We start from the raw sequence: 24,997 nt of genomic DNA on the forward strand, positions 1-24,997 counted from the left end.
TGCGTTTTGTTTCATATATATATATCGTTCCTTGGATATTGTATCATTAACTGGGGTCTTGAACGCAGAAACTAAAGGGCCACCAGGGGCCATCCAGAGCCTTGCAATGCATACCTTAGCCAAGGCACATACATTGCGAGCATATAGACCCGCCGGATCAGGCACAGAAGCAGAGCATCCCATCCCCAAAATACAAAATTGTGGGGTAAGCAAGCCGCCAGTCACTCCTGTACTCTCCAGAATCGACCTGACCCCCGACCAGAACACCCGCAGCCTCGGGCAGTCCCATATTCGATGCCAAAATGTTCCCACATCCACCCCGCACTTAGGGCAGAGGCTAGACCCGCCAGTCCCAAAAGTGGCCAGTCTAACTGGAGTCATATATGTTCTATGTAGAATGAAGAATTGAATTTGTTGATACATGAGAAACTTGGTGACTGTAGCAGGATATTCCAGAGCAAGGGCCCAGTCCTCCTCAGTTATTAGACCCATATCCTCCTCCCACTTTCCACGGAGAAGTGTCAAAGGGTCCGTATGGAGTTTGGTAAGAAGATATCCATACGCGAGGGAAACCATCTTAACTCGACCCAATGTAGTCACAAAGGTCTTGATGGGAAATGGGAGGATTCGTGGGGGGGACTCAGCAAATTGGGACTGGAGGGCATGACGAAGTTGAAGGTATCTGAAAAAGTAGGAGTTGGGTAGATCAAACTCATCTTTCAGTTGCTGAAAGGATATGAGTACACTAGCTAGGTAAAGTTGGGAAATAGAAACCACAGATCTAGGGGCCCAAACCTCCCGTCCCTCAATCGTATGCAGTTCAGGAAGCCAGTCAGAGTACCAAAGGGGGGTAAAAAGGGGGGGACCTGGATTGCACATCCTATTACTGAAGATATCAAGAGGTGCTATCATGCTGAGGCTTCTAATACTATGTTGGGGGAAGAGAGATGCAGATGCACACTCTTTGCACTAAGAACACTGATAATAAAAATAATTTCAATAAACCCTCACAATTAACATGGGGTATAATTGAAGTTCTTAGCATACATTTGCGCAAATATGCGGGCCCATGTACCGCGGCCAGGTGACTTCATCACATGGGTCCCTAACATCCCTAATATTATCACATTCTATAAATTTATACAGGACTTACCTCTAAATAGGGCCTTATCAATGTGTGATCTGAAATGCAGGAACCCAGCTAATTAAAACACCTGAGGGTGAATGGGAGGAGTGCCAATCCAGAGGAAGGAAGCCTTGCCTTCCAGTGTACAATATATACACAAATATAGTGGAAAAAAGGGGGGGACCTGGATTGCACATCCTATTACTGAAGATATCAAGAGGTGCTATCATGCTGAGGCTTCTAATACTATGTTGGGGGAAGAGAGATGCAGATGCACACTCTTTGCACTAAGAACACTGATAATAAAAATAATTTCAATAAACCCTCACAATTAACATGGGGTATAATTGAAGTTCTTAGCACACATTTGCGCAAATATGCGGGCCCATGTACCGCGGCCAGGTGACTTCATCACATGGGTCCCTAACATCCCTAATATTATCACATTCTATAAATTTATACAGGACTTACCTCTAAATAGGGCCTTATCAATGTGTGATCTGAAATGCAGGAACCCAGCTAATTAAAACACCTGAGGGTGAATGGGAGGAGTGCCAATCCAGAGGAAGGAAGCCTTGCCTTCCAGTGTACAATATATACACAAATATAGTGGAAAAAAGGGGGGGACCTGGATTGCACATCCTATTACTGAAGATATCAAGAGGTGCTATCATGCTGAGGCTTCTAATACTATGTTGGGGGAAGAGAGATGCAGATGCACACTCTTTGCACTAAGAACACTGATAATAAAAATAATTTCAATAAACCCTCACAATTAACATGGGGTATAATTGAAGTTCTTAGCACACATTTGCGCAAATATGCGGGCCCATGTACCACGGCCAGGTGACTTCATCACATGGGTCCCTAACATCCCTAATATTATCACATTCTATAAATTTATACAGGACTTACCTCTAAATAGGGCCTTATCAATGTGTGATCTGAAATGCAGGAACCCAGCTAATTAAAACACCTGAGGGTGAATGGGAGGAGTGCCAATCCAGAGGAAGGAAGCCTTGCCTTCCAGTGTACAATATATACACAAATATAGTGGAAAAAAGGGGGGGACCTGGATTGCACATCCTATTACTGAAGATATCAAGAGGTGCTATCATGCTGAGGCTTCTAATACTATGTTGGGGGAAGAGAGATGCAGATGCACACTCTTTGCACTAAGAACACTGATAATAAAAATAATTTCAATAAACCCTCACAATTAACATGGGGTATAATTGAAGTTCTTAGCACACATTTGCGCAAATATGCGGGCCCATGTACCGCGGCCAGGTGACTTCATCACATGGGTCCCTAACATCCCTAATATTATCACATTCTATAAATTTATACAGGACTTACCTCTAAATAGGGCCTTATCAATGTGTGATCTGAAATGCAGGAACCCAGCTAATTAAAACACCTGAGGGTGAATGGGAGGAGTGCCAATCCAGAGGAAGGAAGCCTTGCCTTCCAGTGTACAATATATACACAAATATAGTGGAAAAAAGGGGGGGACCTGGATTGCACATCCTATTACTGAAGATATCAAGAGGTGCTATCATGCTGAGGCTTCTAATACTATGTTGGGGGAAGAGAGATGCAGATGCACACTCTTTGCACTAAGAACACTGATAATAAAAATAATTTCAATAAACCCTCACAATTAACATGGGGTATAATTGAAGTTCTTAGCACACATTTGCGCAAATATGCGGGCCCATGTACCACGGCCAGGTGACTTCATCACATGGGTCCCTAACATCCCTAATATTATCACATTCTATAAATTTATACAGGACTTACCTCTAAATAGGGCCTTATCAATGTGTGATCTGAAATGCAGGAACCCAGCTAATTAAAACACCTGAGGGTGAATGGGAGGAGTGCCAATCCAGAGGAAGGAAGCCTTGCCTTCCAGTGTACAATACCAGAGGGGGGTATCTGGGTCCAGGCCGTCGTACCCCAAGAGGTCCCTCAGGGCCCGCCATATCTTTAAAGCCTGGAAAATAATAGGGGGAAGAAACCGAGCTATGCTCCCACTCAGCAGCACCTGCATAGGAGAGAGGTGAGGAAAGTAGCATCGAATGAACTCACAGTGTAAAGGGGGGTACTCACGGAGCGATCGCTGCTTAAAATCTAAGCAATCTGACTAGATTGCTTAGATTTTAAGCACGATCGCTCCGTGTGTAGCCCCCTCAGCGATAGCGATGCGCAGCCCCGCGCATCGCTATCGCTGCTGCTAGATTGGCCCGCTGGGTGAAGTGAGCGGCCCCCCCGTCTCCCCCCGCACGCTCAGCACAGATCGCGCTGTGCTGAGCGCCGGGAGAGATGTGTGCTGAGCGGTTCGCTCAGCACACATCTCTCTGCCATCGGCCAGTGAGTACTGGCCTTAAAGAGTCAATGCCAGAATCCTGCGCCCATACACTAATATGAGTCAGCTGAGCAGCGTAGTAATACATCTGGAAGTTAGGCAGAGCCAGGCCGCCATCAGAGCGTTGCCTGGTGAGAGTATTTAACTGTATCCTAGGTCGTTTGTTAGCCCAAATCAGTGAGGATAAAACACTATTCAATTTCCTAAAGAATAATGGATAGATATATACAGGGGACTGGAGAATAATATATAAAAGTTTGGGCAGTATGATCATTTTAATGAGATTAACCCTGCCAGACACCGTCAGTGGAAGTCTACACCAAGTTTTGGATTTGCACGCGACCTGCTGCATGATCGGGTCAAGGTTCAAAGGGATAAAATCAGAAGGGTCGTTAGTTATTTGAATCCTGAGGTATTTAAATTGTGTTGTCCAACACAATGGCAGTGAGATTTTGGGAACAGTAGGAGGGGGGCCTATGACTGGCATAATGTATGATTTAGACCAGTTGATTTGAAGACCCGAGTGAGCACCAAAGCTCTCTATCACACGCAGCAGAATGGGCATTGACTTGGTGTAATCTTGCAAAAACAACAACATGTCGTCGGCATAGAGAGCTATCCTGTCCTCGCGTGGGCCCGCACAGACTCCCACAATATCTGGGTGCGATCTTATCAGACAGGCCAAGGGCTCGATGGCCAGGGCAAACAGTGTGGGGGATAGGGGGCAGCCCTGCCTAGTACCACGGGACAATTGAAAGGAGGGGGATACATAGCCATTCACCAAGATCCTGGCACTCGGATGTTGATACAGTAATTTAGTCCATCTGATAAAGTTGGGCCCAAAGCCCATACAAGCCATCACCTCCCATAAATAAGCCCATTCAATACTGTCAAAGGCTTTGGCCGCGTCCAGCGAGACCACAGCCGAGTCAGAAGGGAAGTCATGTGGGAGTTGTAAAATGGTATACAATCTACGTAGGTTAATAGACGTGGACTTCCCTGGCATGAAGCCAGTCTGATCCGGGTGAACGAGGGAGGTGATCACTGTGTTAAGCCGTACTGCCAATATCTTTGCAAGGATCTTAGCATCGGTGGGAATCAGAGATATCGGCCTATAGGAGTCTGGAGACCTAGGGTCTTTACCGGGCTTTTGAATCACTATATAACTGCCTCTGACATAGAAGGGGGAAGTTCATTATTGGCAAAAATATCTAAGTATAAGGCATGGAGCCTGGGCCCGAAAAAATCAATATGAGTTTTGTATACTTCGGAGGGAATTCCGTCACACCCCGGAGCCTTGCCATTAGGGGACACACCAATAGCCGCAGTCACCTCCGCGAGCGTCAAAGGCGCCTCCAGTACCTCACGGGCCTCAGAGGAGAGTGCGGGTAGTGGAACACCCCCCAGATAATATGAGAGATCCAGAGTAGAGCATGTCAACTGCGAGCTATAAACCGCAGTGTAATAAGATCGGAATAACTGCGCAATGTCCGGCGTGGTGTCAACAAGGGAGCCATCACTGTCGGACATTTGGGTGATCGTAGTCCCAGGGCGATCATAATGTATCAGACGAGCCAGGAGGCCACCTGTCCTATCAGCCTGCATATAAATATTAGTAGCCCTAAAGAGGAGGGACTGTGAGTTTTTATCAGACAGGTGGGCCAGCCAAGCCGATTGAGCCACCAGCCAGCGTGTTTTCGTTGTGGGGGTACCATCCAACAAATATTGGGATTCCAGATCTCTGGCGTCACTCTCAAGGGCCTTTTCCCTCTCCCTACAGGATATTGTATGAGCTGCTATGCGTCCAATATACGAACCCCTCAAAAATGCCTTAAATGAATCCCAAACCATCGTCCCCGGGGCAGATCCTGTATTGTCGTTAAAGTAACCCCCCCACTGAGTCTCCAGGTCACTGCAGTCACCCAGCTGAGTCAGCCAAGAGGGGTGCAGCTTCCAGTAAGAGTGCCCCCTCTGACTTTCCACAGCAAGAGTCATCAACAAAGGGGAGTGATCAGAGACCCCCCGGGCCTCATAGTGGACGTCAGTGACCACAGGGACGAGGGCGGGGGACACTAGTATCAGGTCGATTCTAGAAAAGGAGCCATATGTGCTGGAGAAACAGGAGAACTGACGGGCCGTAGGGTGACGAAGCCTCCACACATCTACCCACTGCAAGCTATCTAAGAAATCAGCAAACTTGGTAGAACCACTACCCACCACCGCAGTATTCGGAGAATGCCATCTATCCAAAGACAAATCTAGTATATTATTAAAATCACCCAGACATATCACCGGGGTGGTAGGAGAGGAAGCTATAAAAGAGGCAGCTTGCTGCAACACAGCATATGAAAAAGGAGGGGGGACATACACCGCTAAAATGTAATAGGGCTGGGAACTCAGTTTGGATTCCAGGAATACAAATCTTCCATACGGGTCAGTTTTGATCGATATTAACTCAAATTGCACCGATTTTTTAATCAGGACAGACACACCCCTGGAGAAGGAGGAATGAGAGGCATGGTAAGCCCATCCCACCCAAGCCCGTCGTAAAGATAACAACCTATTTCCCTCTAAGTGGGTCTCGCTGAGGCATGCAATATCCGGGTCATATTTCCTAATCATATTTAAAACCAAAGAGCGTTTGATTTTATTATTCAAACCTCGGACATTCCATGCCAGAAATTTCAGATTAATCATGACCCCAGGTAAACACTATGTGCCACACGGATAGACATCTCTCCAAATATATCTGAGAATCAGCACTATTAGCAACAGCAACATATATCATATACAAGTCCTGCGTTGTAATCCATAACATCCGATATATTAAACATCCTTGTTTCAGAAAGTACATAGATATGAAAAATAACAAACTAAAGAAAGAAAACAGAAAACAGCAAGAGGAGCCGCAACTGGCAGCTCCCCAACCTTCCATCCCCTCCCTGTACACCACCCCGAACACCGGCATACTTATATCCCAAACAACCAACCCCAACTACCAAATGCTAAGAAGGCCTAGATTCTCAGCTAAACCTCTTTAACCAGTACCACTTGAACGTGAAAAGTCTTGAGCCACCAAAGCAAAGGGGGGGGCTCCCCGAAGTATGGTCATCTCCTCCGGTAGTCAAGATCCCAGAATCTTCAACGCAGGGAGTCAGTCCGGAGTCAGCTGACGAGCACCCGGCGCAAATCTGTCCAGCCATTGGGCCGCCTCTCTAGGAGAGTTAAAGAACTTGGTCTCCCCATCCGCCACAACCCTGAGCAGAGAGGGAAACAGCATGGAGTATGAGAGGTTGAGGTCTCACAGACGTCGTTTGATAGGCATAAACTGGGCTCGGTCCTTCTGGACGTCTGCGGCAAAGTCCGGAAAGGCCGACACCCTGACTCCATTACGGACCAATGGGCCCTTCGTACGACCCAGGCGGAGAACCGAGTCACGATCCTTATAATGCAGGAATTTGGCTATGAAGGTGCGAGGAGGGGCACCAGGAGGTAGCGGCCGAGATGGTATCCTATGTGCACGCTCCGTGAATTGGGCCGTAAAGGATTCAGTGCCATATATCTCTTTAAGCCAAGATTCGAGAAAGTCCTCCAGTTGCGAGCCCTCCTCTCTCTCAGGCAGGCCCACAAATCTTACTACATTGTTTCTACGCAGCCGACCCTCCATGTCTAGAAGCTTGGTTTGGAGGGAGGAAACCTGCTGGGTCACCGTGGACACGGATTGCTTGAGGGGGTCACACATATCTTCCAAGTTGGAGACGCGTGTCTCCGCCTCACCCACTCTCTCACGGATACGCTGAACATCTTGTCGGAGTAAGGAGAGGTCGCACTGCACCTTCTCCATCTTATCGGAAAGACGCTGTTCACTGCCCGCTATAGCCTCCAGCACCTGCTGAATAGACGGCGCCTCCGATGCCGCTGGGGAGTTGGTAGTAGACGCAGAGGGGGAGCATGAGTGTGTTGGAGAGGCTCCCTGAGGATGAGCCAACGACCCCCTGGGGTTGGGTTGCCTAACAAATCTCTCCAGTTTGGCCGCGGCCGTACGCTGGCCGTCTCTAACCATATTGAACAAGAAGCAGTCACACAAACCCCGGGATAGGGTCTCAATATAGAAGTGCAGTCAGAAGACGGCGGCAGAGGTTGTATGTATTCAGTGCCGGAAAGCAGCCGTGGCCGATTTTTAGGTCAATATATCAATGGATAAGAAGCACAGGCATTGTGTAAAAGTGAAAATAAAGGTAATATTGAGGAGAGAATATCCTGCAGCAAATTCCAGGAGGCAAAGGTAGGATGTTGGTATATAGTACACTGTGAGATAGCAGAGCAGTACAACAGCACAGTCAGTTCCAGGCTATATGCAGCCCCTGCAGGGTAGAATGGCAGAGCTGTGCAGTGAGGTTATGTGTGGAGCTGCACCCAAAATGGCCCCCGGGTTCACAGGCACTTCTCCACTTCTCCCCCTCCCCTGGAGTACCTGTCTTCTTGTCCAGCCAGCAAGTCGTGGGCCTCAGCCAGCCAGGCGCAGGATGGATATCTGTGTCCTCCAAGGTGCCTCCTGCAGCCAGACAGCGCCACTCGCCCGCCAATGAGGCCCCAGGAGTCGCGCGGCCGGGAGCACCAAACTCGAGGCCGGGGATCCGGAGGAGGCACAGGCCGCAATTCCGGAAGTCGTCCGCCGCGGTCAGCCAGGACACGGAGACCGCGGACGAGGGTGCCCGCCGCTGCCCGGAGGTGAGGGGGGACCAGCACTGGGAGGCAGACACTCCGGAGGGACTCAGGATGGGTTCAGGAGTTATATGATCGGGGAGCTCCCGGGATCTGCTGCCTACTCCTTCGCCGCCGTGGCCACGCCCGAACTTAACAGTCCTTAAAAAAAAAATCAGTATCTGCTCTGTGGGGACATTAGGGCTCTAATTGGTGGGGTACTCATGCTCTGCAGATGGCAGGCAGCAGGGTTCCTAGCTCTACCTAATGTTAAAGTCTATAATGTGGCAGAACAATTGTCCCAACTAGCAGAGTGGTTAGTGACTCGCTGGTGACTCACTTGGGGAATCGTTGAGATATTTTTTGTTTTTAATGGGAGCAGATGGGGTCCTCTTTCTCCCCTTTGCAAGCTCTCCTATGGGAGCAGATGGGGTCCTCTTTCTCCCCTTTGCAAGCTCTCCTATGGGAACAGATGAGGTCCTTTTTCTCCCCTTTGCAAGCTCTCCTAAGGGCCAACATATCAACGCAGATAGCTACACTCCTTCAACTGGTCTTGCTAATCTGGAATTTGGTGCTTTAATGAGTTCAAGCACAGGTTCTCAAACTCTGTCCTTAGGACCCCACACAGTGCATGTTTTGCAGGTCTCCTCACAGAATCACAAATGAAATAATTTGCTCCACCTGTAGACCTTTTTAAATGTGTCAGTGAATAATAAGTACACCTGTGCACCTGCTGGGTTACCTGCAAAACATTCACTGTGTGGGGTCCTGAGGACCGAGTTTGAGAACCACTGTGTTAGAGGAACGAGGGCTTGAGCCTCTCTCGTCTGGGGTAATGGTAAATTCACAGAGGTGATAAAGCTAGAGAGGAACAAGCATTGGTCAGTACATGCGGTAAGCTCCAATGGGTGTCTCAATTCATGTAACAAGCTAAAATCCATTTTGCAGTTACAGGGGGAGTTTGTATAAAAAATATCTTACTGTGTGGCTATTTACAATGGAGACAAGCGCTTACAAAGCAATTTGAGGACAATCTTCTGCATTGTATTCCTCATCCAGATGTGCAGCCTCTCTGTACAGTGGGCTGATGGGCTGACGTTAAGATTATTTCCTTCCTAAATGCAGACATACACCCATTACTAAGCCCTGAAAACCTCTCCTCCTCTTGGTTTAAATGAGAGTTGGATTTGGGGTAGTTTTCTGAAGAGGTATGGCAAGACCGTATATTTTGCCCTAGGTCCACTATTCTCCCCTGTTTGCTCCCAATCGGTAGCAGGAGGCATTCCAAGTGTGGTATGGATTCCTGGTCTTTCTGCACCTCCCATGCCATACTAGTGCAGATGACTCAGTTGGTCATTCACCCACATGACTAGGAATTCTATGCCCAAGTATCATAATAATTGGTCCCCCTGGACAATATCACAAAATCCATATCTTAGGACAGTGTTAATACCTCTCCTTAGCTGTTCATACTCTGGTGTAATGCCTCTCACCCTCCCCTCCTGACATGACTCAGAATACCATAGGCCAGAGCTGGCCAAACCAGTCCTCAAGATCTAACAACAGTTCACATTTTCCAGACCACCTAGCTGGTGCACAGGTGTAGTCATTACTGATTAAGATGTGCTGCATTCCTTCCTAACTGACCATTCTACATATCTCCAGGAGGCCTGGAAAACATGAACTGTTGGTAGATCTCGAGGACCGGTTTGGCCAGCCCTGCCATAGGCAGTGCTATATAATATGGTCATTTTCTAACAATGTCAAGTGCAGATTTTGCTGTGGAATCCAGCTTTTTTGGTCATTTAGAAAAGTTGATTCATACTGAAGACAGAACACCAAAGTTTTTCTTTGTGGTTGTGCATGGGAAAAAAATACAGGTTGGAGCCTCTCATATCCGAAAATCCGATAATTCGATATGCAAAATCCACGTTTTTAGCACGACTTGAGATAGTGACACTTTCACTTTCTGATAGTTCAGTAATAAAGCAAAAGTGGAGGCTGCGCTCAGATGTTGTAACACAATGGTAAATGTCAATGGATGTATATAATTAATAATCACATTTTAATAATAAAAAAAAACAATTGCATACAAACACATTAAAAATAGCATGAATTCATACTTGGCATTTAAAAAGGTATATATTACCCTAAATATCAAGTCAGGGATGATGTTGAAGTTTCATATAGGAGTCCGTTCCAAAAGTGCCCTTCTGGAGAAATGAGTCCAATGCAACAAGAGTCTCTTTAGTATGAGAGAGTCCGGTTGGTAGTGACTTCCCCCTTATTCTCGACTGCAGCTTAGCAGAGGTTCTCATACATCCAACACCCAACTGTACCTTGGTATAAGTTTTCTGATGGTTCAGTGAACTAGAAAAAACTGGTTCTACCCAACAAACCAAAACAATAACAAGTCTAAAAAAAAGGAATATTTTTACAGGATGTACTTACATTGTCGGTAGTTGGGATCCCGGCGGTCATGATACCGACGCCGGAATCCTGACCACTGACAATGCCGCCAGTCGGAATCCTGGCTAACAGGGGCTATTACTACTCGTGGGTGTCCACGACACCCATAGAGTGGGAACAGGACCTGTGGCGAGCGCGCAGTGAGCCCGTAACGGGCTTCGTTGCGCTTGCTCCCCTGCCGGCATTCTAGCAGCTGGGATCCCGGCGTCCGTATGCTGACCCCGGCATCCCATACCCAACGCATTTTTATGTCCTAAACACTTTATAATGGAATATGGTATAAAATTGTATAGCTGTAACAACAAGCATATTTTTAAGAATATTTTCTAATTCCGATTGCACTCCAAAGTCGCTGGATAATAATGGACCGATTCAGCAATGTTTTGTTACTGCGTCTGCGCAAAAAGTCTCAGAAACCCTGACTATGCGTGAGCGAGTCATTGGGGGGAATTCAAATGTTTGAAAAGTCAGTTGGATGTCTGTTTTTTCCTATCTAATAGACATCAAAAAAGAGACACCCAACCGACTTTTCAAACATTTGAATTCCCCCCAATGTGTGTAATGATGTATGCATTTGGGTACGACATCGCTCTTACCTGAGATGGAGTCTGCAATCCATAGGTAGAGACTGGGAGGTGACCGTAATCATTGCATAAAGAGGAGGAGTCATGGGCATGCGTCTCTTTTGCAGCAAAGTAGTCGCTGTTACACAGGAGACTCTGCACCAGAAGGGGCTCGAGGAGTCGATGATGAGTCTATGACAGTGGTTCTCAAACTCGGTCCCCAAGACCCCACACGGTTCACGTTTTCCATGTCACCCGGGAGGTGCTCTGTGTATCACCAACTGTCACATTTTAAAAATCTACAGAAGACCTGCAAAACATGAACCGTGTGGGGTCCTGAGGACCGAGTTTGAGAACCTGTAGTCTATGATGTATAGATCGGATCCACCAAGGCACCTGAGCAAAGTGGGTGTTGCAGACCCTAGGTGTGGCCAACGTACTGCATAACATAATTCAGATAGCGCTCCATCGGAACACTTAAGGCCCATACACACTTGCAACGTCACTCATTTTATCGGCAAGTGTGTATGCCGCCAGCAGCGACCGATGCGCGGCTCCGCAATGATCGTCGTTGTCGGCAGTGCATGCATGCTCTATATGGACGGTCGTCCAGGAACTGCATGCACGGCCGGCGGAGGCGTGACGTTACTGAGTGATATGACTGGTCATATCGCTCATTGTGTAAAGGCGGCCGCCGACCGGCTGGCCCGGGAGGGGGAAACACTAGACGATGTCGCTCACAGAGCGACATCGTCTAATGTGTATGACCTTTAGTGCATCGGTTCTGCTGCATCTGCCACCATAGTTGAACAGAACAATTCAGCAGATCTCTGTGTTATTTCTAATATTTCTGCAAATGTCTGGTCCGCTACATAGCACACGCAATCGTATATTTTGGATAAATGACATTATGCCCAAGTAGATGATAAGCTCTTATAAAAGGGGCCCTTATTTCATTTTTCGTATCTTATACTGTGGACACGAAATCAATGTATACATGTTTTTAGCACAGTGTTATATAACATATTGAAGCCTTGAACATATGAAGTACATATAGAGGGTCACTCGGATGTGGTTGGAGGGTCGCTTCCTTGGAAGCAGCAGTTATAGCGCTGTACGGTGATGCAGCAGGTAGTAGATGCCTCCTGCTGCAGTAGTGATCTGACCTGCATCCTAGAATGCAGCATCGGATCACGCACTCACCATCAACAGTGACGTGCAAGCCGGCGTCGCAGAGGTCAGGAAATCACTGTGCCCCTAAACAGCAGCAACATAGCTATTGACAGTCTATTGCTGTTTGGGGGTGGCGACGGACTCCATTTCCCCGAATAGAGGCGTATCGCTGCCATTGCAGGGAAGGGACGAGGCCAGGATCTCCGTCAGAGGATGCAGATTTCATGGCCTCTTGGGTTTTGAAATAAACATACACAGGGTATTCTTCACAGTTGTTAGCAAACCAAAAAAGTTAGCAAATGAGCAAAACCATGCTGCGCTGCAGGTGGGTCAGATGTAACATCTGCAGAGAGAGTTAGATTTGGGTGGGGTGTGTTCAGACTGACATCTAAATTGCAGTGTAAAAATAGAGCAGCCAGTATTTACCCTGCACAGAAATAATATAACCCGCCCAAATCTAACTCTCTCTGCCCCACCTGCAGTGCACATGGTTTTGCTTTTTTGGTTTGCTAACAACTCTGAATAGTCCCCACAGTACACGGTGATGTTAAAAGGAAGGGTTAGGGCAGTGTTTCCCAACCACGGTCCTCAAGGCACACCAACAGTCCAGGTTTTAGAGATAACCATGTTTGAGCACAAATGGTTTAATAAAAATAACTGAGGTGCTAATTAAATCACCTGTGCGCAGGTATGGCTATCCTTAAAACCAGGACTCTTAGTGTGCCTTGAGGACCGTTGTTGGGAAACACTGGGTTAGGGTATCTAAGAGGGAACGGGAGGGTAAAGTTAAGAAAGGGTGGACAAGGGAAAGGAAGCAATGATGTGTACAGTCTGTGGAGAAGCAGTGAGTCTGGACAACTTAGAAGGGATTCTGGTGCTGTGAGGCAGGTGTGGTGCCTGGTGCTCCAATTGCTGGGTCACCTTCTGATGATATGTGGTTTTGGAGATACCTATCTATCCCTAAGCTTCCGTACCCTTACAAGCAGCTGCTGCCATTTATCTTCCTTCTACATCGATCTGTGATGTATGACTGGCCGGTGCCACTAGCTGATGATGTCACTCTCGTTCAGATGGTCTATCCCACTCTGCCCTGTTCTGTTTGCCCTCCCACTGTGTGCTCAACGCGTTTCGTGCTGTAAAAGCACTTTTTCAAGGATAGGCTATGGTCCTCATGCTGGAGTTTAAATACTAGAGGCATTATTAGTAAAACAGGAAGTTGTGATTACAGGATGTAGTTAAAAGGCAGGTGTTGTGACATCGCCTGCTGCATTACCATAGCAGGGCTACAGATGTAGCCATGTTCATCTTTGCTGTGCCGCTGCATGCTGCGCTGTGCCGCAACTATTCATAGCCGGAAATCGCTACTATAATTACTAGAGATCGCCTGCTGCGAATAGTCACAGCCCAGTGCACCATGCCGCATCGCAACAAAGATGAAAATGGAAGCAGCTGCAATAGAATCTCTAAACATCTGAATAAGGGCCCAAAAGACGTAATACTTTCTTTAAAAAACTTTCTATAAAATATTTTACACCGCCAATGCAGGTTATGACTTTTGTACAATCTCTTTTGAATTAAAATGGTCGGGGAAAAGTATAGTGATAAGTACTGTATACTGATTATTTACAACTTTATAAATGTGGTTATGCAAATAAAGTTATTGATGTTTTTGCAATCAGTTATCCCGTAAAGGGAATTTAATTTGTAATTCTACGTTGGTGCATTGGTTTATACACAAATGATGAACTAAAGCAGTAATAAAACATCCTACCAGCTTGTAATGTAATTGCGTAACACACTGCTGTGTGAACACAAGAATTCTTTGTTGGCTCTACGAACAACTCCTGTAATTTTTGAAATTCTTGCGGTTTTCCCTTTTGACCTTTGGTATTTGTCTGTATCGACACTTTCTCCGAGCCATTGTGCAAAAACACCTTGAAGTGTCAAGAATAAAAATGAGTCGTCTTTTCTCGCCGGTCGTGCAGTTTGGACCGCCGTGGCCTTGTCAGAATACATTCTCTAGTTAGAAACTGGAAATATTTCCCTCCTGGCTCCTACGATATTGATTTGGTTACACTCAACTTTGTCTGTCAACTGAGGGGGTGAGAGGTGAAAGTTCGCCTTGCACAGTCTGGTTGTAAGTCTTAACGAGCCCTCTCTGGTTTTATCAGTTTGTGCAACTTCTAATGATAAAGACTGATTGTGTTTGCTGCAAGGAGTGCAAAGGCGCCTTGGTCACATTTGCCTAAGGATAAGCAGAACTATTTATTTTGAGTTAATATAAATACATTTCAGTGACTCAAATCCTCATCACCAAATTTGTTTTCATACGGGAGCGCCACGGGTTGGAACTATTGATTGTCTAAAGCATTGTACACTGAATACATACATTATGGAAAGATATGTTAACATATGTACATTTAGAAGCAAATGTAACAATCTGACTTCAAGGCAACACTGCAGTCTTGTGTTTGTTATGCGTCTTTTGCGGAAACATTTCCAATATAGGATTCTACGCAGATCTTATGAGCCAAGGTTGGGGTCACCAAGAGCCTATGAAGAGCCTAAGATGGACATGGCTGTTATAATACCGTTCTAATAACACATCAGGTCCATTACACAAGCCTCGATGATTAGATACTTTAAAAAGTATGACAGAGGAACCAGACTTTTTCTTTTAGGTTTTATGGTTACGGAATCTGAGAGAAATAAAGATGAATAACGATAAACTTGAGCTTAGTATATGCACAACAGACTGTCTGAATTTTTTTGTTCACTAAGTCAAGAAAAACGGCAAGTTAGGTATATATTGTCGACTTGGCCGTAATGTTGACATGCAGCATGTTGACTCTAACCAAGTCAACACTTATCGACAGTAGAGACTTAGCTGATTTGGCAGCTACTGGTGACTTCCGGCGGACCCAACAGCGCTTATGGTGGCAAGTACTGCTAACCCCTATCCTTCCCCCTAGAGTAGGCTGAACATACTAGCCCTTTAAACTGGGACACTCATGAACTACACAGGTTCTGTGGCTGATTAAAACCAGGTGACATGGAGGCTTGAAGTCAGCCAGCCACAGAACCTGTGTAATTCCTGAGTGTCCCAGTTTAAAGGGCTAGTATGGTCAGCCTACCCTAGAGCTTAACTCTAAGCTCCTCTCCCACAGCCTAACCCTAACCCTCCCCCTCCAGCTGCAGCCTAAACCTGACCTTTTGCTTCTACACCATTTTCTGTGCAGGCCTCATTGTGAGCCAAATGCACAAAAGTCACAGAAAATGAGAAAATTCTTGTTTTATCATAGTAGAATAACATTTGCTATCATAAATGGATGGAAGCGGATGGAAAGTGAGACTTTACAGTAACTGCCTGCCCCCTCCCCTTCCCCCCTGTTCAAGTTCTTATCTATAATGCAAAAGAATCATGCAAACAGATTTTGTTTTCATACATAGACATTTTTAGTGTATTAATAATAAAAAATGCAATGTTGTTCAGAACAAACACATAGGGGTTGATCCAATTAGCTGCGAAGGGTGCGATGTGCCGTAGCTGCGCCGTTTCAATACCGGCAATGGCATCCGATCTCATACCCTTTGTGGGCTGAGATCAGCCCCAATTTGCACAAAATTGCTCGGATCTCTATGGGCTGGCGAGCACTTTTGGGTGAATTCAGGCCGCCGTAAAGTGCTGCCACGATGACTCGCATGGCTAATTGGACTGACCCCTTTGAATAGATCTGCTTTTGGTGAGCGGATGTTACAGGTTGGAATAATTGACTGAAACCGCTGGTAATAGTGTGAGAATTTTAGACCTAATAGGGACCTTGGACACTACTTAGCTGGCACAGACCGGCCCCTGGCGCACACTGGCTAGATCACACAAGGATTTGAACAACGAAGAGGAGGCACTAATTTTATAGACAACAAAAAGGGACACACATTCAGAATGGTTTCTGTATACGGCTTTATTACACACAGATATGTACACAAGCATTTTACAGATCTATATCATATTTGCGTATATGACAATTTAATCATTTACAATAAACAATGGACACCAATTGTAATCTCTCACTGGTCAATGCGTCTTGACGCCTGTGACATAATCTGTCTATGTCAAAGCCACACAAGTCTCTACATTTACATGGTCAAACACAATATAGAATGCAAACGCTAAAATCATACTGTTGGACAAATGCAACGGCAGCACGGTAATAGCTAGGAAACGAAGCAAAATATATACAGTAGATATACGCCTTAATGGAAAATAATTTTTTGATTGAGCTTGAAAACAGGAAATACGTAAATAAATATGAAGGCGGCCAGAGGAATAAAATCTGCTATATCCAGAGTTGATGCAGTCCTATCTATACATTGTGGATAAATGTGCCCGGGATTAACTTCATTATTTTCACTGGAAAATCAGCACTTTGTAAAGATCAAGCAGCAAAAACAAAAAATGAACAGTAAAGCAAACAAATAAAATTAACATAAAAACATTACTATTGTGCACCTTACATCCTGTTGCCGTAGACATGTGGCCAGTTCCCTTAGTTAATAAATACGGGATGTAGTCAAAAGGCCACCAGTTACAATGCTGACACCGCAATGTAGACAGAGGGTTAGGCTGCGGGTGGGAGGGTTAGTGAGAGGCTACGGGAACAGGACGTTACGTAGACATTTCATCACTGATTACATGATGAATGTCAGCATCAACATTATGGTCAAGTCGATGTTCTCATGTCGATAAGACTGTCGACAGATCATACCCAACCCAATATATACAGATCTGATGATGTATAAGTAGAATAGACTCAACTGAGTATCAATCGGTAAAAAGGTCATCAGAGGTCAAGACTATTTTACAGTATTTGAGTGTTAGAACCGTACTTATTACAATGAATGAGGGTGGTAGGATGTGCGGGAACCCCCAAAAAGCACAACAGGGAAATGGGATATTAGGGCATAATAAGATTTAAAAACTCTTCTAATTAACAGTTTTATCCTAAAAAAAAAAGGACAGGTCTACACTGAATTAAAATATATTTCAACACAGGCAAAGATGTTGGAGTTACGACTCAAATGGAATACACCGTTACACTGAGCTTGCTTACATTTTAGGATAAAACATTACAGATGTAAGCAACACATAAGAAGACCTAGAAGTTCATTAATTTGTAATATATAACAAAAAAGTGTGATTCATTATATATGCTTCCTATATTTTACTGTGTATTTAAATGCAGCAATGTCACATGGTGGCTGGATTTAGATGTACCTCTAGTAGAATTACTGTATTACATCTAGAAATCCTGGCTTCCTTACCACTAACATGAACATCTGGAGCATGAGTGTGATTTTTCAGAGGTTATAACACATATGACGCTCAAGAGTAAATAATGGGTGACTTTAATGGGCAAAGACCGGGGAAGGGGGGGGGGGGTTCCGTTGTCAAGGATGTTGTCTATTATCGTAATCAGAATCTAGTACCATGATATTTTTCAGGGGCCCCTCGTGTTGCTTGTGAAAGGTCACATTACGACATCAACTCTTAGGACGGGTACATCACATCCCAACAAGGCGAAGATGATTTAAGAAGTTTGCTGCCATCTTCTACAGTATATTGGATAAATGGATGGATGACTGGTTTTAATGCATTACAGCAGTTTTCATAGATGTCTCCCCGTACCCTCACATAGCTAAAACAGCACCCATGATTGGCTGATCACTGGTGAGAAGATATCTCCAAATGAACATGGATTCTCCTAATGTACTTCTTCCTCAATGTTTCCCAACTCTGGTCTAAAACAGAAGGGGGTAAAAAAACAAAAATGTAACTTCTGGGTAGGAGGGTCATGTGTGTGCTTCATGATGACTCCTGAGCAGAGAGGGCCACACAAACTTCATGATGAAGTGTGCAATAGGGTCACTTGTGAACTTCAAGATTACCCCTGGTTACAAGGCTCCCACGCCTATTACATGATTACTTCTGGGCAGGAGGGTCACTAGCGCTACATGTCGACTCCTGGGTAGGATGCATACAAGTGTGCTTCATGATGATTCCAGGGCAGGAGGGTCAAAAAGATGCTTCATGAGTAGTCCTAGGCAGGAGGGTCACTTGTGCTTCAGGAGTAGTCTAGGTAGGAGGGTTAGGTGAGCTTCATCCAACTGCATGTTCCACTAGTCCATTAACATCAGTGTTCCTAATCAGCTACTGAATTGGAACCAGCAGTGATCTGTGCCCCAACTTACAAAAAAAATCTATAAGAGTGTAATTAGTCATAATATTTGGAGCATGTTCAAGAACTTTCAAATGGTACCAGTAACAACCACAGTTATTCACCGTGGTGATGTACAGACAGTCTATGATCAGGAAGGTATTTATATCTGATTGAAGTTATTTTAAACATTTAATTGAAAATGTATATCTGGACATTACATAATGAGACGACAGACTATCTTTAAAAAAATTATAACAAGAGTGGTGCTGATAGGACTTCATATACTACAATGGGAGAGAGGCATTCATAAGACAAATCCTGTGTTGACCTGTATATAGAGTTCAGCCTCTATATCCCAACTTTGTGTTCTACAGCAACTAGAGACCCACATGTTGCCTAAGTCTCACCATGATGACACCTTAAAGTGATATGCACCTGGGAATTTAAGCTTTGTGTAACTGCATCTGTGACCATGGTATTAAACATCTCCAAAATGTATCTGAAGGAATCAGCCAAATAATAATAATATGACTGGTGATATGTACTATGTAATACAAGTGTATTATCTGTTCTAACGGAACCTGACTATTGTGTATAGTACCGAACAGTATATGAACTAGCAATTTATAAAATGTATTTTGGCAAACACTACTAATCTGCATAGTAATTAGCTTATCGTGGAGACAAAATAAAAAGGTTTGTTAAGACGTTAAGTAATAAAACATTCTTACTGACGGAGTATACATAGCATGTAGCTCATCTTAGATCGATGTTGGCCCTTGATGAGTTTTATTCCAACAGGTGCCCTGTGTTATTTGAGTTTGATGTTTCTATGATCATATAAATACAAGTGTTTAGAACCCTTTAGGTCCAAATTCATAACCCAGGGGTAGGGGGTGGGGGAGGGGTTTTAGTAATCTCTGAACAACAGACTATAAACTTGAAACAAAAGTCCACATCCCCCTAACTAGTAGAGCAGTAAAGTTCCTAAAGTATGACTGCAGTTTTGGTGAAAGGCTCTGCATCTGATGTCTACACAGGGTTGGACTGGCCCAAAGGGGTACAGGGGAAACCACTGGTGGGCACTACTGCCTGGATGCCCACCTCCTCATCCATGGATCACTTGAATTGTACATTATACATATTATCTACAGTGCATTGCAGTTATTAATCTGGTACATTATCATGCATGCACTAGCAGTATTTACTATATATATATTTATCATGGGGCCTATACCATGTTAGCCAAGCCTCTGTGGCAGCTGGCCACAGCCCTAAGCATGGGCCTTTACCTCTGCATTCTCCCGCTGGGACCTCCATGTCCCGGTGCTATTCAATTTAGTGTGATGTGACGCCTAACGAGAGGATTTCTTCTGGCACCCTGGATGCTGATTTATGCCCTTAGCCCAGCGGAAACAGCATCTTGCTGGGCACTTTAGTCAGAGAATGCTGGTTCTCGCAACAAAACACCCTCTTTAGTTCGCGAGAACCAGCCTTCCCTGACATGACAGCACGCTGAATTGAATAGCATGGGGAGTTAATTCCCCGCACTGAAATTAATTGAGTCCAATTACTTCTTTCTTTCGGTATCGTGCATATATTTTGTGTCCTGACCCAAAGGTGTTTATGTTCAGTCCCGGAAATTTTCCATCCATTCCATTGCAGTTTATGAAGGTGCAATGTTGTTGAAATATTTCTTATGCTAGGTTTAAATATCCCCCCAAACATTAGGAGGCTGGATCTGATAAGAAAGTATTATGGCCAATATGAATATTTGGAACTTTAGGATGGATGAGGACTATGGGGGGAAAGGGGGCAACCCCCCACTAACAATAGAAAACATCAAATGAGTATTGTAAAATATTAGGCCTGCTGGTAAGACCTTTGTGAATTTCTAGACCTCTCACCCATCTGTGTGGGATAGATACTGTATGTTAGCAAACTAAATCCTTCACAATTTAAATGTAAATGCAACAAAAATAAAAAGCAGAGATGCAATGTATTGGTGCAGCAGGCAACAGGTTCCCAAAAGAAGTTCCAGAATTCCCTCCGGTTCCCAGGGCAGTAGGTAGCGACAGGTTGACTAGCTTGCTTTAGAGCAATCATTACCATGAGCTGGAATTAAATTCACTAAGTATCTTCTGCATATTGAACTAGGTTTTAAGAACACAATATATACAGTGTAAGACATAATGGTTATTAGTTTCTTCAACTGCGATTTTCAATCGTATCCTTTAAATGAAACCATATATTCTTAAACTCGGTAGAAAGCCACGCGTTTCGCACAGCAAATAAAGACATACAGCAAGGATCAGAAAGTAGATAAACATACAACATGTGGAAAGGCTCAGCTAAACAATCAGAATAACTTCATCGAGTAAAAATAGGAGAAAAATGATACAAGGTTACTAAATGTAAACAATCTGGTGATACAAAACCACTTCAGTGTACATAACTGACGCACTCAGCATTGTATGGAATGTGACAATGAGACACACCTGTGTTTTAATGATAGGCTTAGGATAGATGTTGTGGCTCTTCTTACAAGCCTCCGTTATCACTATGGTTAATGGGGTGGAACTGTGTTTCCTGCTCAGACCATAAATATGTACATGACGGGATTCCCATGTCGTGGCTCTACCGTCAATACAAGCAGCATTTACTGGGGAATCATGCAGCACCGACACAGCAACGTCTACCCCTGTGATCGATATGACAACAACGATATGTGTAGTGATCATGCGAATGACATACTGGGAGGCTGTGGATGAGAAGAGAGCGAACACAGGCTGCTCTAAGCCTACACCATGAACCGGTGCTCTTTGCCGTCGTGGGCCATTAAGATAACATTCCGGTTGGAAGTCCAGATGAGTCTTGCCAGCTTCAGGGCATTGAGGGAACCAGGGGAGGCCGGCTGAACGGGTGGCACCTGATAGGTCTTAATGCATCGCAGCTGAGGTGCAGAGTTCAGCATTCCGAAACTCCCCAGCAAAGACGTGTTCATCTGAGAAAGAAAGGCGCCCGGTTAATGGTAGAGAAATAGAAGTCAAATACCAAACTGATTTACAAATCACAAGCAAGGCATAAAGAGCACCAAGATATACTTGTACGTGCATGCTCCTTTTGTGTTAGAGGTCTATTCATGATCCTCCACATTTTAATCCTGAATAGTGTCATCGTTATTACAGCGATAAGGCAATATATAAAAAAAACCTCTTCCAAAGACAGCGGCCCTGAAAAGAGCCTGTCCTGATGAAGAGTGAAAAACAATAGATTTTTCTATCACTTTACGGCAGGGTTTGGACCTGACTTACCTACTATGCATATGCGTATAGGCTGCAAGAGAGGGATCTGAAGATCCCTATCTGGTGAGAGGGTAGACTATAGGCTGCAATGGCTGACGCAATCTAAGATGATGTTCCCTATAGAGGACCAAGCTCCGAAAAGCTTAGCTTAGTCCAAATCATCCATCCATTTAAAAACCTACGGGGACAATGTCAGTGCCCGGTACTTTGGCGGAAGTGTACTGCAATAACTGGTACTGTAACCTATTGTTATGACATATCATTGCCATGATGAGGTGTGGTATGTAAGGTCGACAGTATTTGGGTCGACCTCTATTGGTCGACAGTAAGTAGGTCGACAGGGTCTAGGTCGACAAGTCAACATGAGTTTTTGATGTTTTTTGGTGTCATTTTCTCTGTACAGTGACCGGGAACCCCAATTAGTGCACTGTGTCCCCTCGCCATGCTTCGGGCAAGGTGCCTTGGTTACCGTTCCCAATTGTAGTCCACGTGGATCGTAAAGTATGAAAAAGTAAAAAAAAGAAAATACATTTTGAAAAACTCATGTTGACCTTTTGACCTAGAACATGTCGACCTAAAGATCCTGTCGTCCTAGAAACCCTGTCAACCTACTTACTGTCGACCAATAGTGGTCAACCAAAACATTGGTTCCCGCCATGATGCCAATATTTGCCCAGTTATGTGGTAGCTGCTGCTTCCTCATGATTCAAAGCAAATACTTCATAAACCATCATCGTCATCAATATCTGTGATCTTTCACACCAGAAGTAAGCAAGCTGTGACTCTAAGTAGCTTTGGAACTAGTCTCAAAATGTTTAGCAGAGTTCCAGGACAGACGGAGATACAAGGGTTGCCTGAGCTTTCTTCATACTTTGAAAATGTTAAAAGCAGTTGCTGCAACACTTGAATATCTGCAGATATTATTCTTTCTTTAAGTCCATACGATCAATCTACATCACTAAAACCAACTCACTGACAGCTGCTTAATGTCCTTATAAAATCTCTCTATCAGCTTCTGGATTGCAGGCAGCCAGTTTTAACCCTGCAGAAGCCTTCATATAGTACATGTGTAGGAGGAAGAGTGTTCCGCTCATGTCTGAGGACGCTGGGAATGTGTCATTACTGGTGTTATGGCTGGAATAGGGACCGGGGTGGAATATAAGTCATTACTTTTAGTTCCTGCTCAGGAACGCAGTGGTGTCAGAGGGTGTAAATCATCGCATCTCTAGCAAGGAGCATACAACCACCACTGACATTTTCACAATTTAAATCATCTTGAGTAATAGCCCTTTTAAGATGACTAATGTTACTGATTTTCCTACATTAGTAATAGCTGTGAACGGAAGGTGGACAGAGGAGACACAGGCGGAGCAAGAGAGCAGGCTGTACCAAGTGGAGAGGTAATTAACACATCCTGTGCCACGGGGGCTGATGTTTGCTACACCCTGCAGTATGCTGCAGAGTTTATTGGATGTTCTTTCATTCTATACATCTTCTGTAAATCCTTGAAGGGGTATTCCACCTCTTAGTTTAAAAGAGCTTATTTGTATTTTCTAAATACATTGTATTTTTTATTATTTCACTTGTTTTTCTGTGTTTCATTAAGTCGTCTTTTTTGGAGATTAATATTTTTTATCATCCTGGAAAAGGTCAGAAATCTGCTCTCAGTATAACAACGCATCAAATGAAGAGAGCGCATAACAATGCAAAGAGGGAAAGGGAGAGGGACGGATAACAAGATGGAGGAATGCGGACTCAAAGCGGGAGGTGCTGTTGGGGGCCAAAAGTATGGACGGGATGGCTGTAAAAAAAAAAGGGCACTGGGTGGGGGTGAAAAGGGAGGGACTGGGTGGGGGTGAAAAGGGAGAGACTGAGTGGGGGTGAAAAGAGAGGGACTGAATGGGGGTAAATAAGGGAGGGACTGAGTGGGGGTAAATAAGGGAGGGACTGAGTGGGGGTAAAAAAGGAAGGGACTGAGCGGGGGTAAAAAAGGAAGGGACTGAGCGGGGGTAAAAAAGGGAGGGACTGAGCGGGGGTGAAACGGGAGGGACTGAGCGGGGGTGAAACGGGAGAGACTGAGCGGGGGTGAAACGGAAGAGACTGAGCGGGGGTGAAACGGAAGAGACTGAGCGGGGGTGAAACGGGAGAGACTGAGCGGGGGTGAAACGGGAGAGACTGAGCAGTGGTGAAACGGGAGGGTATGGATGGGGTTAAAGAAAGTGTCATGTGCTAGTGGAGAAACAATTGATAAAAAGATAGGAATGAGGGCTGGCATTTCCTCAGACTCATCATGTATGATTAGACAGCTGCCAAATTAAAATATCCATGGTAACATCATGATCGTTGTTTTATTTCAGGAAACTAAAATAAGGTTCCTGAAGATTCCCATGCCATGATGTAGTGACAGCAGACAGTAAGGCAGCAATCAGCCTAGTGGCTGCAGACTCACAGCAGGTGCTGCGTGACTAGTCTCATCCTCATGGACTGGGGTATACGGTAACGGCCAAGTTTCTTTACACAAAATAAATCCAAGACATGAATTTAGTAAACTGGTACACAGCCTTGAGATGCGTCCGCCCTCCATTCAAAGCTAGTGCTGAAACCACCATAATGTAATTTACAGAAAATATATAGAGATCCCCCTCCCCACCATGGTCAGTGATCAGGTAACATGCAGGATTAGCACTGCAGGATTTCCCAGCTGAGCCCACGTCTCCAACAGGCCCGATAATGATGAACGTAGCAGTGTGGTGGCCAGATACAAGAGACGGACAGAACAGACATTTCCTAGTTGTTCATCCATTCATTTTGGCTATAGTTTGTTGGCAATACACATAAATACATTCTATGCCAGTTTCTCTTAGTATCATACAGACCAGCAATGGCTGCACAGTCACACCTATGAACATCAATCAATTTGCATAAATGTGACTTTGCTTAGAGAGCCAATCACATCCTCAAGGTCATTTTTGCCCACTGATTTTTTTTTAAATGTATACAAGTCTCTGATTGGTCGCTCTGGGTCCAGGACACATCAGTGAACGTAACTCACCTTTACAAAGAAACAT

At 44.8% G+C, this 24,997-nt stretch overlaps 1 protein-coding gene across 4 annotated transcripts in view; it reads right to left on the reverse strand.

The window, feature by feature from the left end:
• Window positions 1–16,350: 16,350 nt before the first annotated feature.
• WDR7 (WD repeat domain 7) overlaps window positions 16,351–24,997 on the reverse strand; it is a 799,383-nt gene continuing 790,736 nt past the window's right edge. For all 4 annotated transcript variants that reach the window (XM_063959708.1, XM_063959725.1, XM_063959718.1 and 1 more), the window contains one exon: window positions 16,351–21,628. In XM_063959708.1, coding sequence (XP_063815778.1) covers window positions 21,425–21,628 — 204 coding nt within the window. In that variant the 3' untranslated portion in view covers window positions 16,351–21,424. The remainder of the gene's footprint in view (window positions 21,629–24,997) is intronic.

Source organism: Pseudophryne corroboree, chromosome 1, assembly GCF_028390025.1.
Source record: "Pseudophryne corroboree isolate aPseCor3 chromosome 1, aPseCor3.hap2, whole genome shotgun sequence".
NCBI lineage: Eukaryota > Metazoa > Chordata > Amphibia > Anura > Myobatrachidae > Pseudophryne > Pseudophryne corroboree.